The 14609-nt window shown below is 43.2% G+C and overlaps 1 protein-coding gene across 1 annotated transcript in view; it reads left to right on the forward strand.

The window, feature by feature from the left end:
• WDR75 (WD repeat domain 75) overlaps positions 1 to 14609 on the forward strand; it is a 292493-nt gene that overhangs the window by 5660 nt on the left and 272224 nt on the right. The window contains exons 2-5 of the mRNA XM_088460739.1: positions 3741 to 3870; positions 12317 to 12382; positions 12489 to 12585; positions 13669 to 13793. Coding sequence (XP_088316865.1) covers positions 3741 to 3870; positions 12317 to 12382; positions 12489 to 12585; positions 13669 to 13793 — 418 coding nt within the window. The remainder of the gene's footprint in view (positions 1 to 3740; positions 3871 to 12316; positions 12383 to 12488; positions 12586 to 13668; positions 13794 to 14609) is intronic.

Raw genomic sequence — 14609 nt, forward strand, 5'->3', positions numbered from 1 at the left:
AGCGGTGTTCATTCTTGGAGTTCTCAATTGGGAAGCGGACTTCCTCAGCCATCACAACGTGCATTCAGGGGAATGGTCTCTTCACCAAGACATGTTTCAACTCCTAGTGGACAAATGGGTCCTCCCAGAGGTGGACCTCATGGCCTCCCGACACAATCACAAATTACCAGTGTACGGGTCCAGAACAAGAGCTGCCGAGGCAACCTGGGTGGATGCTCTATCAGTAAAGTGGGCCTTCCAGTTTGCGTACCTATTTCCTCCAGTCTCCCTTGAGTTCTTCGGAAGTTAAAACAACTCTGAGGCACTGTCCTGCTGGTGGCCCCAGCCTGGCCCAGACGTGATTGGTACTCAGATCTTCGAAGTCTCTCCATCGACGTTCTGCTTCTATTGCCTCAACGTCCGGACCTGTTGTCTTAAGGTCCTTGACTTTACCAGGATCTTGATCGTCTGTCTTTGACGGCGTGGCTCTTGACACATCCCTTCTAAGGTCCAAAGGATTCTCTCGCTCTGTCGTCAACACGATGCTTGCAGCACATAAGCCAGCTTCTGCTAGGATCTACCACAGAGTGTGGCATAAATATTTCCATTGATGTCGTCCCAGAAATTATGACCCTCAGGTGTTTTGGATTTCCAGAGTCCTGGCCTTTCTTCAAGCTGGATTGGACCTCTGCCTCCACCTGGCCTCGTTAAAAGTGCATGTCTCTGCTCTTTCAGTATTTTCAATGGAAACTTACACCGCTTCCGGATAGCCACACCTTCCTCCAGGGTGTACTCCGGATTCAACCACCCTTTGTCCCCCCAGTGGCTCCTTGGGATTTAGCGGTAGTTCTTTGGGCCCTCCAGGGTCCTCCGTTTGAACCACTAGATTCAGTGGAGCTCAAGTGGTTAACAGTTTAGACTCTCTTTTTCTTCAGGCAATTGCATCCGCCAGGAGAGTTTCAGAGTTGGGGGCGCTTTTCTGTCGCTCCCCTTTTCTGATATTTCACCAGGACCGGGTTGTGCTTCGCCCTCTCCCTGGGTTCCTTCCTAAAGTTGTTTCTAGTTTCCACATTAATGAGGAAATTAAAGTGCTGGCCTTTCAGTCACCGGACCTCTTAGCAGGTGAGGCCACTTTGGATGTGGTCCACGCCCTCAGGATTTATGTGGACTGTACCAGTTCCCTGCGAAAATCTGATTCCTTATTTGTGCTCTATGGATTTCAGAAAGAAAGGATGGCCAGCCAATAAACATACATTGGCTATATGGCTTCGTAAGACTATTTCAGAGACCTACACGCTGGCTGGCCTTCCTGTTCCGGCTTCTGTTAATTCTCATTCCACCTGGTCTGTGGGTCCCTCATGGGCTGCTGTGTAAGGCGGCCATGTGGTCTTTTGTACAGACCTTTCTAAGGTTCTATGCATTTGATACCTTTGCCTCTCAGGATGCTTCCTTTGGGCGCCGGATTTTCCTCTCAGCGCAGGAGCATCCCCACCCTTAAACATCCCCAAGGTCTCCCTGTGGAGCTTTATGGACCCTGAAGAAAAAAATGAGAGCTATGGTAAGAACTTTCGTTAACTCTTTCTTGGAAGTCCATAGGGTCCACAGGGCACCCGTCCTGACACGCCTGGAATATCTTGCTGGTCACCGGTTTTAGTCTCCTTCTCTGTGAGAGTTTTTCTTGTGTACCAGTTTTCCTTCTCTTATCCTCCTCCGGCCTTTGGCTTTTTACCAACTGAGGTGGCTCGGGGGCGGGGGTATAGGGAGAGTGGACCCAATGCATCCTGGGAACTGAAAGCTTTAACTGCGTGGTGCCTGGATTGGTACCCATCACCTACACCCCAAGGTCTCCCTGTGGACCCTATGGACTTCAAAGAAAGAGAGTTAACAAAGGTAAGTTCTTACCATAACTCGTTTTTTTTCTAAATTATGTTAATGTTTCTATGGCCCAAAGTGGTTAAAGAGAACCTAACACATTAACACAACTGAGCATTAAGCAAATATCTAACTAGACAACACATACTTAAATATGTATTATGTTTACTTTGTTACCGCTTTTGTAGTTTACATATTTTGATGTGTGCATGAAGTAGAGATGAGCTGTTTGGTTTTGTCTCTGATCTTCCTGTCAAGTTCGCATCTCAGAACAAGACAAAACGTCATCTCAGGGCTCGACAAATCCCAAGGGCCAGGTCGCCATGGCGACCAGATTTTGCTGCCTGGCGACCAGCTTATCCAGGGAGGCAGGACCCACTTTTAGTAAACGAGCTGGTCTGCCCCACAGGACGTGCTATGATCTAGATGTGTGCACTATGCTAGGAGCCCATGCAGCAGCCAATCACCGCTTGCAGTGTCTACCCAGCCAGACACCATGCTTCCTTGTTTCTCCCCAGCCAATTGTTATGCCGCCTGCAGTGTCTCCCTCCCTGCCCGCCAGATTGCTGCTCTGCTATTCAAATCCAGCAGCTCTTCACCAGCACCTCTACATCCTCCTCCTCGGGCTCTGCACCTCTTCCCTGACAGCCACGCTATGACTCCCGGCTGCAGCATTGTTGCCCCCATCATGTTGTTGGTGCCGGGACCCTCCAACTGTGTGCGCTCCTTCCTTGACTCCTTGAGCTAGCTCTCCGCGCACAGGAAGCTGGAGGTGGACACTGCACAGGCCAGGAGGGAGCTAAAACTGTACACCCTGGTGCTGAAGGACAAGCGGAGGCTGCAGCTGATGCTGGGCTCCCAGCAGGAAGAAGGAGTTAAATACTGCACTGAGTACTGCCTGCCCCTAACTTCCTCCTTGGCCCCAGTACTGCCCCACTGTAATTCAATTAATAAAACTCCTGCACCTTGCTCAACAGTCAGGGATAAAACTCCTGAAGGGGTGCCTCTCCCTCCATCCCTCCCCAAGTTACACATGTATCATCCTACGTACTTCTATAACTCATCATTCCACATGTGTATGAATTTGGTCATACTGTGTGGCATACTATGTATTCTGGTTATACTGTGTGGAATACTATGTATTTGGGTCATACTATGTGATATACTATGTATTTGAGTCATACTGTATGGCATACTATGCATTTGAGCACTAGGGTGTGGCATAATATGTATGGGCATGTGGCAGAATCTGATAACCATTGAAGGGGCATTTGTGGTGGTCTGTTGGCATTTGGGGAGGTTGAGGGACATTGAACGGTCATGTGTGGTGGTTTATACAAATTTTTATATATTTCGGCCATGGATGATGATGGCTCCTAAATTTTTAAGTTGGTTTCTAGATTTTACAAAAATTTTTCAAGCCCTGCATTATCTTTCACAGACAAAGATGTTTTGTTAGTGAAAATTTGTGTTTTGCCTCGCCCTTGGTGGGAAGATCCGAGCCAAAACCAGACATCTGTAACATGAAGTTGGCCATCTTCATGTGTGTTAATAAGTGAACATTCCGTGTACACTCAGGATCATGAGAACTATCCTGTGACATAATCAAGCTGGCATTTTTCAGTATAGCTCTGTCATTGGACAGTGCTCACAGCATCTAATTTAAATACTGATATTTATAATTCATACGGGCTGATTTATCAAAGGGTGAAAAGATTTATTAGCTGTGAAACGGTATCACCAGAGATGGGCCTTTTTTTTCCACATTGCTTTGTACATAAAGCTTTCTAGTATTCCATGTCCTGTTTTTTTTTTTTTTAATTTAAGGATGGTGATAAAATAAAATGGCACATAGTAATTTAGTTTGTTTCGTTCTTTTTCATCGTCAGATACCTTCTTTGTGTCTCTGGTGACTTCATCAAAGTCTATAGCACTGCTACAGAAGAATGCTTTCATGTACTACATGGGCACAATGGTTTGGTGACTGGCATTGGTCTTAACCCAAGGAATCCCCTACAGGTAAGTCATATTGCCATGGCTATATGAAACCTCAAAGCAGTCTATCATTTCCATAGCTGTTTCATTTTGGTAAACTTTGAGGAGTATTGCTCGTCAGAGTTAACCGAACTTCTGCTGAGGGCTTGTCAAACTTCTGCATATTGAATTTTGGCTTCCTAAAGTTTACATAAGATACGTCTCTGGCACCCCCTTAATCTATTACTTTAGTCACCCAGTCAAAAAACTTAATAAGATTTGTTTGACACGATCTATCCCCCCCCCCCCCCCCCCCGTGAAAACCCATCCTGTTTGGAATTCTGAAAGTTGCTAGATTTGCAATATTTTACCATTTTCTTTTAAGAGTGTTTTGCTACCCTTGATGTAGGCTATGGTAATGGAGATAATGGTGATTCTGCACAGGACTAGCACATCATGAATAAATATGCCAAAAACAACGTATTCTATGTATATCTTAGGGAAATAATTTCCTATTTTGAAATAAACAGAGTTGGTGGTGCTCCTATTTAGTAATGCAATAGACATATAACCATTCGAAGAAGCCGTATAGAAAGAACAAAAAAATCCTTTTCAGGGCACACATGAAAAAATTATTTAAAATTTTACTTTTAATGGAAATATATGTAAAATTTAGGGATGTGCAGGCTCGGATTTACTCGGTTCTTATCGCCACTTTACCGCAAATTTGGATTTATTATATTGTCTATCCAAAACACATGATAGGCGATATCCAATAAAATGCCGTTTTGAGATCCGAGTAAATCCGAGCCTGCACATCCCTAGTAAAATTAGTAACAAAAACTTCTAATTATACAGAAAGCTGGTGTTATTGCAAAACTAAAGTCTTAACACACTGTATAAAACAAATATTAACATTGGCTATATTCTTAAGGTATATCAAATCCTTACAAATAGCCGGAAAGAATGGCAAAATATTGATAGGAATTTTTTGAAACCGCAAAAATAAATATAAGGTTATAATGGGATAATCCCTAGTGTAAGCTGTAAGATCATATCTGTTGGCATAACACAAACTTTATGTAACAATGAGTCCTAAATCGAATATTTTAGGTTTGTATTTCAAGAAAGGAAATAATTAGTGACAGTTACAAAGAAAAAAATTCCTCTGGAAATAGATACTGTTTACATATTTCACTGTAACTGTGTAAAGAAGCTAGCGTTTAAATAAATGAAAAAAAAAACCCAAGAAGGTACAAGAAAATGTGTCTTGGATCATTTAAACACAAATGTTTTTTTAGTCATCAGACTAAAGGCCCCCATACATCAGAGATGGATTGCAGCCATCGTGGAATTTGCAATCGATTGTGTATAAAAATCTGTAGTGTATGGGCTTCACAGATCGCAGATTGCAACCAAAAAGTGATTGGAATTGTTAAATTAGATTGTCCAACATGTTGGATTTCACAGATCGATTGGGGCTGTAAATTGCTAGTGTATGGCCATGATCAGCAGATTTGCAGACCGTTACCAGTAAAATGATGGGCCTTTCGAGATTGTCCGATCTGTGTTTTCTGCAATCGATCTGCAAATCACTGAAAAAGATCTGTAATGTATGGGCGCAGATTGCTCGATTGGGAAATCTTAAGATTGGGCAATAAATCTTCAAATTGTTTAATTGTGGTTTTCAGATTGCTTATGTATGGGGGCCTTAAGCAAGAAAGTTGTACCTGACAGGAATTTTGTGTGCATGATTCCCCCCCCCCTTGTGATTCTAGGTGCTGGCTGGAGGTCCCACTGTGCAGAGCTGAGACCCCCCACTTGGATGCACATTTCGCTTGTGGGCTTTTTAAACTGGGACCGGCAGGCGAACTACATGTCCACGTCTTTCTACCCTGCTTCTTTCTTTGCATGATAGATCCCTGTTCTGTGTACTGACGTTAGGCTCAGTATTCAGTAGTTGCTTGCCTCTTCCTTGCTTCCATTTTGTGGAGTGGGACTACATTTGCTCTTTTCCAGTCCTCTGGAATTATTCCTGTAGCTAGTCAATAATTCTGTTAATGGTGCTACTAGCACCCCTTTTAACTCTTTCAGTATCCTTGGATTTATCACATCTGGCCCATTGTTTTATCCACCTTCAGTAAAGGGAGTTTTGTTGGGACCTTCTCTGTAAATGTACTTGTATCTACCTCATGTTCATGAATATACTTGCAATTTAACTGTGGTCCCTTTCGCTCTCTTTCTGTAGTGAAAAGTGGGCAAAATAATTAAGATCTACTATTACTTTCTCCCTCAACAAGACTAGCTCTCACTGTCTTAAGTCTTATTATTCCTCCTTTTTTTTTTCTCCTTTCATGTATATACCTAAAAAACATGCTGCTGCTAACGAATCATTGACTTAAAATTTTGTTTAATAATTCCATATGACCTTCTTCCGGTCTTCAGTAGACCACTGGCAGAGCTTCATGGCCCAGGCAGCTACAAACAGCTGCAAGTTCTTAACACATTACTTGTTCCCTGTAAAAGGTTTTTTTTTTCTTTCTTTAATATAATTGTGAAAATCACATTAGTTTTCAGCAGTTGCCAACCTAAACCTCTTTATTAACCTCTAGCAGTTTACCACTTACCTTTTACAATTTCAGGTTATTCACTGGACTTGCATTGCTAAAATTTCAATACAAACTGGAAAAATTAAAACTTTTAACTTTTACAGTATATTTGTATATGGTATTTCAAACCCTTTTACCTCCATAGATATGGCTATATATACAGTATGTAATGTGTGACATGCCATTACTGGATTTTGACTTGTTAGGTTTTTTGGCTTACCTTTTCTCGTTTAGATCCCCTCTTTCTTCATAGCTAATGGTCGAGGTACCTGTGATAACATGAATACCTCATAGACAGGTTGACTTAACAAAAACAGAAATTTACTATAGCGTTATGTTGCTACACAAGTAAAATACATGTATTATTGTGTATAATCATTTCACAACCACTATCCTTTACTTAACGTCTTGGTTATGGCCGCAACTGATGCAATGTCTTCTACTCAGAAAATGGTTGTTGGCAGCAGACTTGGGTTTCAGTGAAGCAATCTGGAATCACTCCTTTCTTCAGGGTCCATAGGGCTCCACAGGGAGACCTTGGGGTGTAGGTGGTGGTTGAGGACCGGGTTCCACGCAGTTAACGTTTTCAGCTCGGTCCTTCCCCCTATACCCTACCCCCGAGCCAGAGGCGCCTCAGTTTCGTCGGTGCCCAGCCACAGTTGGGTCACCATTCTGCAGTGGGCTGCTTAGGCGGCCCAAATAGCTTTCTTTTTATGACTTTATTTAGTTTTAGTAGTTTATCTGCCGAGCGGGTAGCAGAAGACTTGTCCGCAGGACGTCTGCGCTGCCGCTCTGTCACCTCTCCAAGCTCCGCAGCGCCAGCTGCCGCTGGGGATTTCGGTCGCCATCCCGGGGACCTTGCTAGTCGGCCCCGCGGACGTACCCAGACTGCATCCCGAACATAAGGGGACAGGTAAGGCAGTCTTACCTCCGGTCTCAGGGGACAGACTGGAGGTGCTGAGAGTGAACACAGGCTTTGTTCACAGTGATCCACTAGACCACCAGGGTACATACTGTATGGATCGGGGTTTATAATCAGCATGGGGGGGCAGCTTTCCCCATTAAAGCGGCCCCATTCCTCTGAGGTCTCGCTTCCCTGAGCTACTCGCCCCCTCAGAGGTCTCTGGTGGCCATTTTCTCAGGCCCGGCCACAGCTCTCTCAGGGAAACGCTGTGTCCGGTCCCCCTACATAACTCGCCCTGGAGTCAGGTTATGTAGCACTATATACAATATAACAAAAAAGGTTTCTACCCAATCTGCGCACAGCCGCCAATAATGGGAGTTCTCAATGATAGTGAGTGTCGCCATACTCACAAATAATCAGTATTATACACTAAAATCAAAAAAGAAATACACCTAGGCGCTATATAAATGTGTTATATGTTTAGAGGTAGATACATCCCTTTTCAGAGTTGAGAACTTTACTCCTTCTCCTCTTCCTTTCTTTATTTGGACAGCAGATTGATGTTAAATGACTTTCTCCTCACAACCAGTTGACATGTGGAAAAATATATCCATGTATCAATATTTAAAAATCAATTCCAATCTTAGTTCATAGAATAAAAGAGATCAGTGTCCCCAAATTCCTTGTGACACACCAGCGTACCCCACTCACAGCAGAAATATGATGTGTATTCCTCAAAAGGTTTCTTTTAAAGATCCCATCACCCGGAAAATTTAGCGATATATCAACAATATCCTGCGTACCATAACTCACAAACACTTATGAGTGTTTAATCACCATTTTTACTGTGAGTTTCGGTACGCCTATTATGTCTTTCTACCAAAGAAACCTTTATATATGGTGTCTCTGTGAGTTATGGTACGCAGGATATTGTTGATATATCTCTCTAAATTTTCCGGGTGATGGGATCTTTAAAAGAAACCTTTTGAGGAATACACATCATATTTCTGCTGTGAGTGGGGTACGCTGGTGTGTCGCAAGGAATTTGGGGACACTGATCTCTTTTATTCTATGAACTAAGATTGGAATTGATTTTTAAATATTGATACATGGATATATTTTTCCACATGTCAACTGGTTGTGAGGAGAAAGTCATTTAACATCAATCTGCTGTCCAAATAAAGAAAGGAAGAGGAGAAGGAGTAAAGTTCTCAACTCTGAAAAGGGATGTATCTACCTCTAAACATATAACACATCTATATGTAGCACTATAGCCTACCAGTTGTTGAGTATCTGACCACAGAATCTGTGTAGTTGATTGTAGTGCCATTCTGCAGCTCTATTGTATTTTTGCATTATACAAGAATTATGCTAGTGCTGCCTGTCTGCATATTTCTGTATACTGTCAACATATATCTTTCCCTTTTTTTTCCTTCCTTTGCTCTAACATAGAGATGTGTTCAGGGTTTTCCTGTGCATCACATCTCTTGTATTAGTGAGGGTTGTCATACAGTAGGTTACTACACTGTGCCATATTTGTGCTGTGCACTCCTGCAGCTTGCCCAAGCATAAGACAGGATCAGTATATTGTATTCCTACTTGTATTCTACATACCTAGTGGTTGCATTATACCCAGTGCCATATTGTGTGCTGTACTACTCTACAGCTATGTCTAGCAAGGGCAAGAGTAGAAAGCAAGCATCTGCAACCATATTGCTATCATGCAAATTATGTGCTGCAGGCTTAAGTGAGGAGGATTTGATACAAGATGGGTTATGTGCTAAGTGTTATACCCATCAAAACCCCCAACTCCTGCACAAGAGCCCCACTGGGCTTCCTTTTCTCAGGTGCTGGCTACTATTGCGGACCGCCTAGCGGTCCTTGCTGTAATCCCACAATGGGGTTGCCACAACAGGCTGTAATTCCCCCTGTAGGGTTGCCACAACAGGTTGACTGTACAGGTACCTCCTGTTCCCCCTCCATGGTTGACGTATTTTCTAGCTCAATACATAGGCTGTAGGAGGTAACCACCAGACTATCAAACTATGTTGCAAGGTGAGAAACTCCTACCCAGTAAAACGTCTAAAGGTGCCTACACACAAGGCAATATTTTACACGACCTGCCTGATTCCGACTCATCGGAGCGAGAGATCGTGTAAAATATGTCCTAATCGTGAGTGTCCACTCACGATCACAATGCTGATGTGCGTACCCGCTGGTCGTACATCGCATCTTCAGATCTTGCCTGCTGCAGGCAAGATCTGACTATCTCAGTCACGATGCACTGGAAATAGTTAAAATGCACGACAGATCGTGGGTCAATTTGGACAGAATTTAACACCAAATCGTGCCCACGACTACCGGGGAGCTTCCGGGGGAGAGTTCAAGGGAAATCGGACACGATATCGCATCGTGACCATATCACTTAGTGTGTAGGCACCTTAAGCATCCTGTGTTATCCTCACAGTCCACACAGGTCTCAGACTCTGAGGTGTCATCTAAGGAGGCAGTAGATGCTGATCTCTCTAACACTGACTCCCCTCCGGGGAAGGAAGAGAGTCCAAAATTAATATTCCTGCTTTGGTGCGAGCTGTTGGATCCATCTTGCTAATAGAAGATGACGAACCAGCCCCTAAATCAAAGCACCCACTGTTTAAACGCCAGAAAGTGGCTTCAGCAGAATTCCCTCTATTGGATCAACTAGCCGAACACATGGCAGCATCCAGGCAGGCGCCTGACAAGAGGTTTCAGCCCCAAAACCTTCTTCTGTTATCCATTTCCTGCGGCTCTTTGATCAAAATGGGAGGACCCCCCCCCCTGCGGTGGATTCCCATGTTATGCAATTAATTAAGAGCACTACATTGACTATCCCTACAGTATCCTCTCTGAAGGACCCTACAGATAGGTGGAATCTTGCCTTAAATCGATGTACTCTTTCAGGGGCTATTGCTCGTCCGACCATGGCTATTGCATGGGTGGCTAAAGCAATAGATAGCTGGGAAGACGCACTTGAAGACTCTCTTCCCTCAGACACATCTAGGGATCAGATGTCTTCCATAGCTCCCATACGAGATGCAGCTTCCTATATTGCGGAAGCGACATTAGATGCCAGTCTCCTAACTTCTAGAGTTTCAACCACGGCGGTGTCTGCCCGCCGTACCCTATGGCTACGTTCATGGAAAGCCGATGCGGATTCTAAGAAGGGCATAGAAGTATTGCCCTACAATGGGGAAATCTTGTTTGGCCCAGACCTTGACAAGATTGTAACCACATTGGCAGCATCAAAAACTGCATTTCTTATTCAGAGTCCATAGGGGGTCCACAGGGTTGACCTTTGGGTATAGGTTGGGAACCAAAATCCGGGCACCACGCAGTAAAAGCTTTTAGCTCCCAGGATGCACTGGGTCCACTCTCCCTATAACCCCGCCCCCAAGCCAGAGGCACCTTAGTTTTAAGTTGGTGCCTGGCCGGAGTCGGATCACCGTTATTGCAGGGGGGCTGATTAGCAGCCCCATAGCTTTATTTTATGAGTTACAGGTTTTTTATTTATTTACTTTTGGACTTTGCAGAGCGGCACTGTCAGACTGTCCATAGGACGTCCAAGCTGCCGCTCCGTCACCCCGCCAGCGCTGAGACGCCAGTACAGATCTGGGGATCTCAGCGGGACCCCAGAGTCTGTACTAGCCGGACTCTGCGGGCGCCCAGGACTGCTGCCGGATCGACGGGGAGCAGGTAAGGTCGCGGGTCACCTTTCTGCACAGGAGCGTCCCCACCCTTAAAGAATACTGCTTTGGGACATCCCCAAGCTATCCTGTGGATACCCTATGGACCCTGAAGTAGCAAATATGAAAGATGGTAAGAACTTACCCTTGTTATCTCTATTTCTACGAAGTCCATAGGGTTCCACAGGACTCCTGCCCTGTCGCACCCGTACTGCAGATGGGCTTTGATCTGGTCATCGGCTTTTCTGTCTCCTTCTGGTGAGAATGTGATTCTTGTGTGTTCCAGACTTTCTTCTCTCTCTTCTCCTCCTCCGGCCTATGGCTTGTTACGTAACTGAGATGCCTTGGCTTGGGGGCGGGGTATAGGAGTGCATCCTGTGAGGCTGAAAACTTTAACTCTGAGGCGCCTATAACCCAAGGTATCCTGTAGAACCCTATGGACTTCGTAGAGATAGAGATAACAAGGGTAAGTTCTTACCATATCTCATATTTTTGGGGAAAATTGGTCTGTACCCCTAATTAAGCCTAACTGACCCTGATAATCATTATAGAAGTGTATTAATAGCTGTATTCAAAGTATTTTGTGCTCTTGAAGTTTGTCAAATGGCTGTTATATGCACTTTTGCATTTGTGTGAAATAACATAAAGCTATTTCTTTGTTGAAAAATAATTGCTGTAGTTAAATTGGGGGTACATGTAAATGGATAATAGTATATTTTGGGGTTTATAAAGTGTTTTTAAAACTTTTCCAATAACCGTTGCTGCAGCAGCCCCCTGCAATCCTAAAAACACCTGTCCCATCCATATAGCCCCCCAAAATAGCTGTCCCATTACTTTAGACACATTTTCCATCACTTTTTTTTTTAACTTTTTCGCCTTAATTTGGTGGGTATTTTGTAAATTTTTAAAGTTTTTTTTTTTTTTTGCCATAATAGTCATTAGAGGGGGTGTCCTAAGGGTTCTGAATCAAGTCCCCCCATTATTAGCCCAAAAATAGCATATGGCATTAATAAATGCTACTATGTATGCAATAAGTGTTGGGATGTATCGCATTCAAAATGCGATGCTTGATACATCCCGCCCTATGACATGTTATGCCAGAGATGGAAAAGCTCATGTTGTTTTGTGCTTTTATGGATGTTAGATGTCGTGCTGGAATAAATGTTGTCATTTATTATATATTCACAGACGTATTAAATGTATATTTTATGTAGAGTAAAATTTTGATATTAATGTAAATGCTTCTTATTTCACAGCTCTACTCTTGCTCATTGGATGGTACTGTTAAATTATGGGACTTCGTGGATGGTATACTGATAAAGGTATTTTTATTTTCCACTTTATCTAGTTTCTAATATACATATTGATAAACTTTATGTTCACAAATACATGAAATTTGCACCTGAATTATATTTTTTTGCATTTCAGACCATCCTAATAGGACTGAAAATGTTTGGTTTTTATACGACTCCCAGAGAAGATTCTGTGTATGTTATAGCTCTGCAAAATAATAATAAAGCTTCAGGTTTGTGTCCTTCCATTTTTTTTCTATTACTCTTATTGTTCAAATTGCACATCCATCCCTGCCTCAGTAGAACTTTACAATTTATATTCCCTACAACATGGACACAGACACAAGATTTTTTTGGGGGTGGTTCGGAGCTAATTAACCATTTAACCGGCTAATATTTAAAAAAAAACTCCCCAAAATTGTCTCTTTTTATTTTATTAACAAAGAGCTGTTTAAACCTGATTCTATATAATTTTTTTACACAAGAATGCAAAATCATGTTTAAATAGCTATTAATTACATAATGTGATAATAAAATGACCATTGTGGGGACGTTTAAAAAAAATAAAATTGGATTTATATAAAAGAAATAAAAAAGTTAGCTGGGAGGATGGAGTGTATGTGTGTGTATGTGTTTATTACACACTGCCTGATCACTGAGGCCAGCAGTGGTCGGGCACATGGGGGTCAGAGGCGGAGCTTCGGTTTCTAGTGCAGATTCACCTGCACAGAAGCAAACCGAAATTTTGCGTCCATGGCCAGACCTTCAACCCTTTGAGAACTTGTGGTCAATCCTCAAAATCTGCAATTTTTAAACCCCTTTTACACTCAAGTCCCGCGTTTGACCCGGGAGTTGAAACACCATTCCAATCCAGGACAGACCCCGTTCACATTTCACTCCTGACCCGGGTTATTCCTGGGTCAGGCTGTTTACACTGCAAACAGGTGCAGTGCTAAAATATCTGCTGGCGCTTAGCGAATACATAATCTCCAATCGCTGGTGAGCCGGATGTTTCTATGTTGTAAATGTGACCCGGGTCCTTCCCGGGTCCAACCCTGCTCGCTATCCGGGTAACTGGACCTGGGTTATTATTCGAGGACCCTTTAACACTGAGCCACGACCCGGGTTAACACAGGAATAAACTGGGTTATTTGTTTAGTGTAAAAGGGGTGTAGGTGTTTTAAATTTGTTTTTTTTAGGAACATTTTATTATTGCTACATTTGTCCTAAAACGTGAACATAAAGGTATGAGCAAGACTTTTGTTTTTTTTATCAGCCTTGTCTCTAATTTTTTTTCTAAAACCCTTTATTTTTAGAAACTTTTCAGCTAGTTTCTGTAAAGCTACCAAAGTCAATGGAACAAGAATCTGAAGCCAAAGAAATGGCACTAATATTTGAAGATATAAATCAGTCACCAAAATGTACAGCAGTTGGAAGAGACGTGAGTAATATTGTATGACTATTTTCTTGCAATTTCTGGGAACAATTACTTTGAAAAGCGCTTTCATGCAAGTTTGAAGAACTTTTTTGTAAAGCTTGTGGGAAACCTTTTATCTACAAAGATTTAACTTAAACACGCATACAAATCTATTTAAAATGAGTACTTAATACTGTATTATAACCTAAAGAAACTCTGTACACTTGCCTTCAATGTGCCAGAACAGCATGTATTATTCCTATCAGATGAAAATACCCATTTCATTGCTTAGTGTTCATTCTAGGTCTGGTGTGGGGCACGGCGCCGGACCGTAGAACGGGCGCACTCACAGGCACGCTCGCACATGGAAAGAGGGCATGGCCATGAGAAAAGGGGGCGTGTCTTTAAGATGCACCCTTTTTTTTTTTTTTATCACTCTTGGGTGTGTGCCTAGCACTTAGACTTGCTGGGCTGCCCCTGAGCGCTTACCTCACTGCGAATAGATGGCATCTATTCAACGGCGGTGAGCGCTGCACCGCAATCTCCCCCTTCCCCGTGGGTGGGGACGGCACCCGGCAGGTTCATCCCAGCCAGCGCCTGATGATCCTCACATGCTGACACATAGAGATGCAGTAGATGGAGAACGGTGGACACAGAGGAAGACCGGATTGCTCACCAGGAGGTGAGCGTAACAGGACACCAGGGTAAGTTGTGCACCTGGGGGATACGGGACGCTGCCCCACCAGACACAGGTTATACACCCGACACTAACTATTTCTGAACATCGCAAGTAATTAATCTTTCTCAAAGAGATCCTTTTCAATCAGAGACACTGGATTT

The sequence above is a fragment of the Taudactylus pleione genome, unplaced genomic scaffold, assembly GCF_031769625.1.
Source record: "Taudactylus pleione unplaced genomic scaffold, aTauple2 ptg000977l, whole genome shotgun sequence".
In the NCBI taxonomy this organism is placed as follows: Eukaryota; Metazoa; Chordata; class Amphibia; order Anura; family Myobatrachidae; genus Taudactylus; species Taudactylus pleione.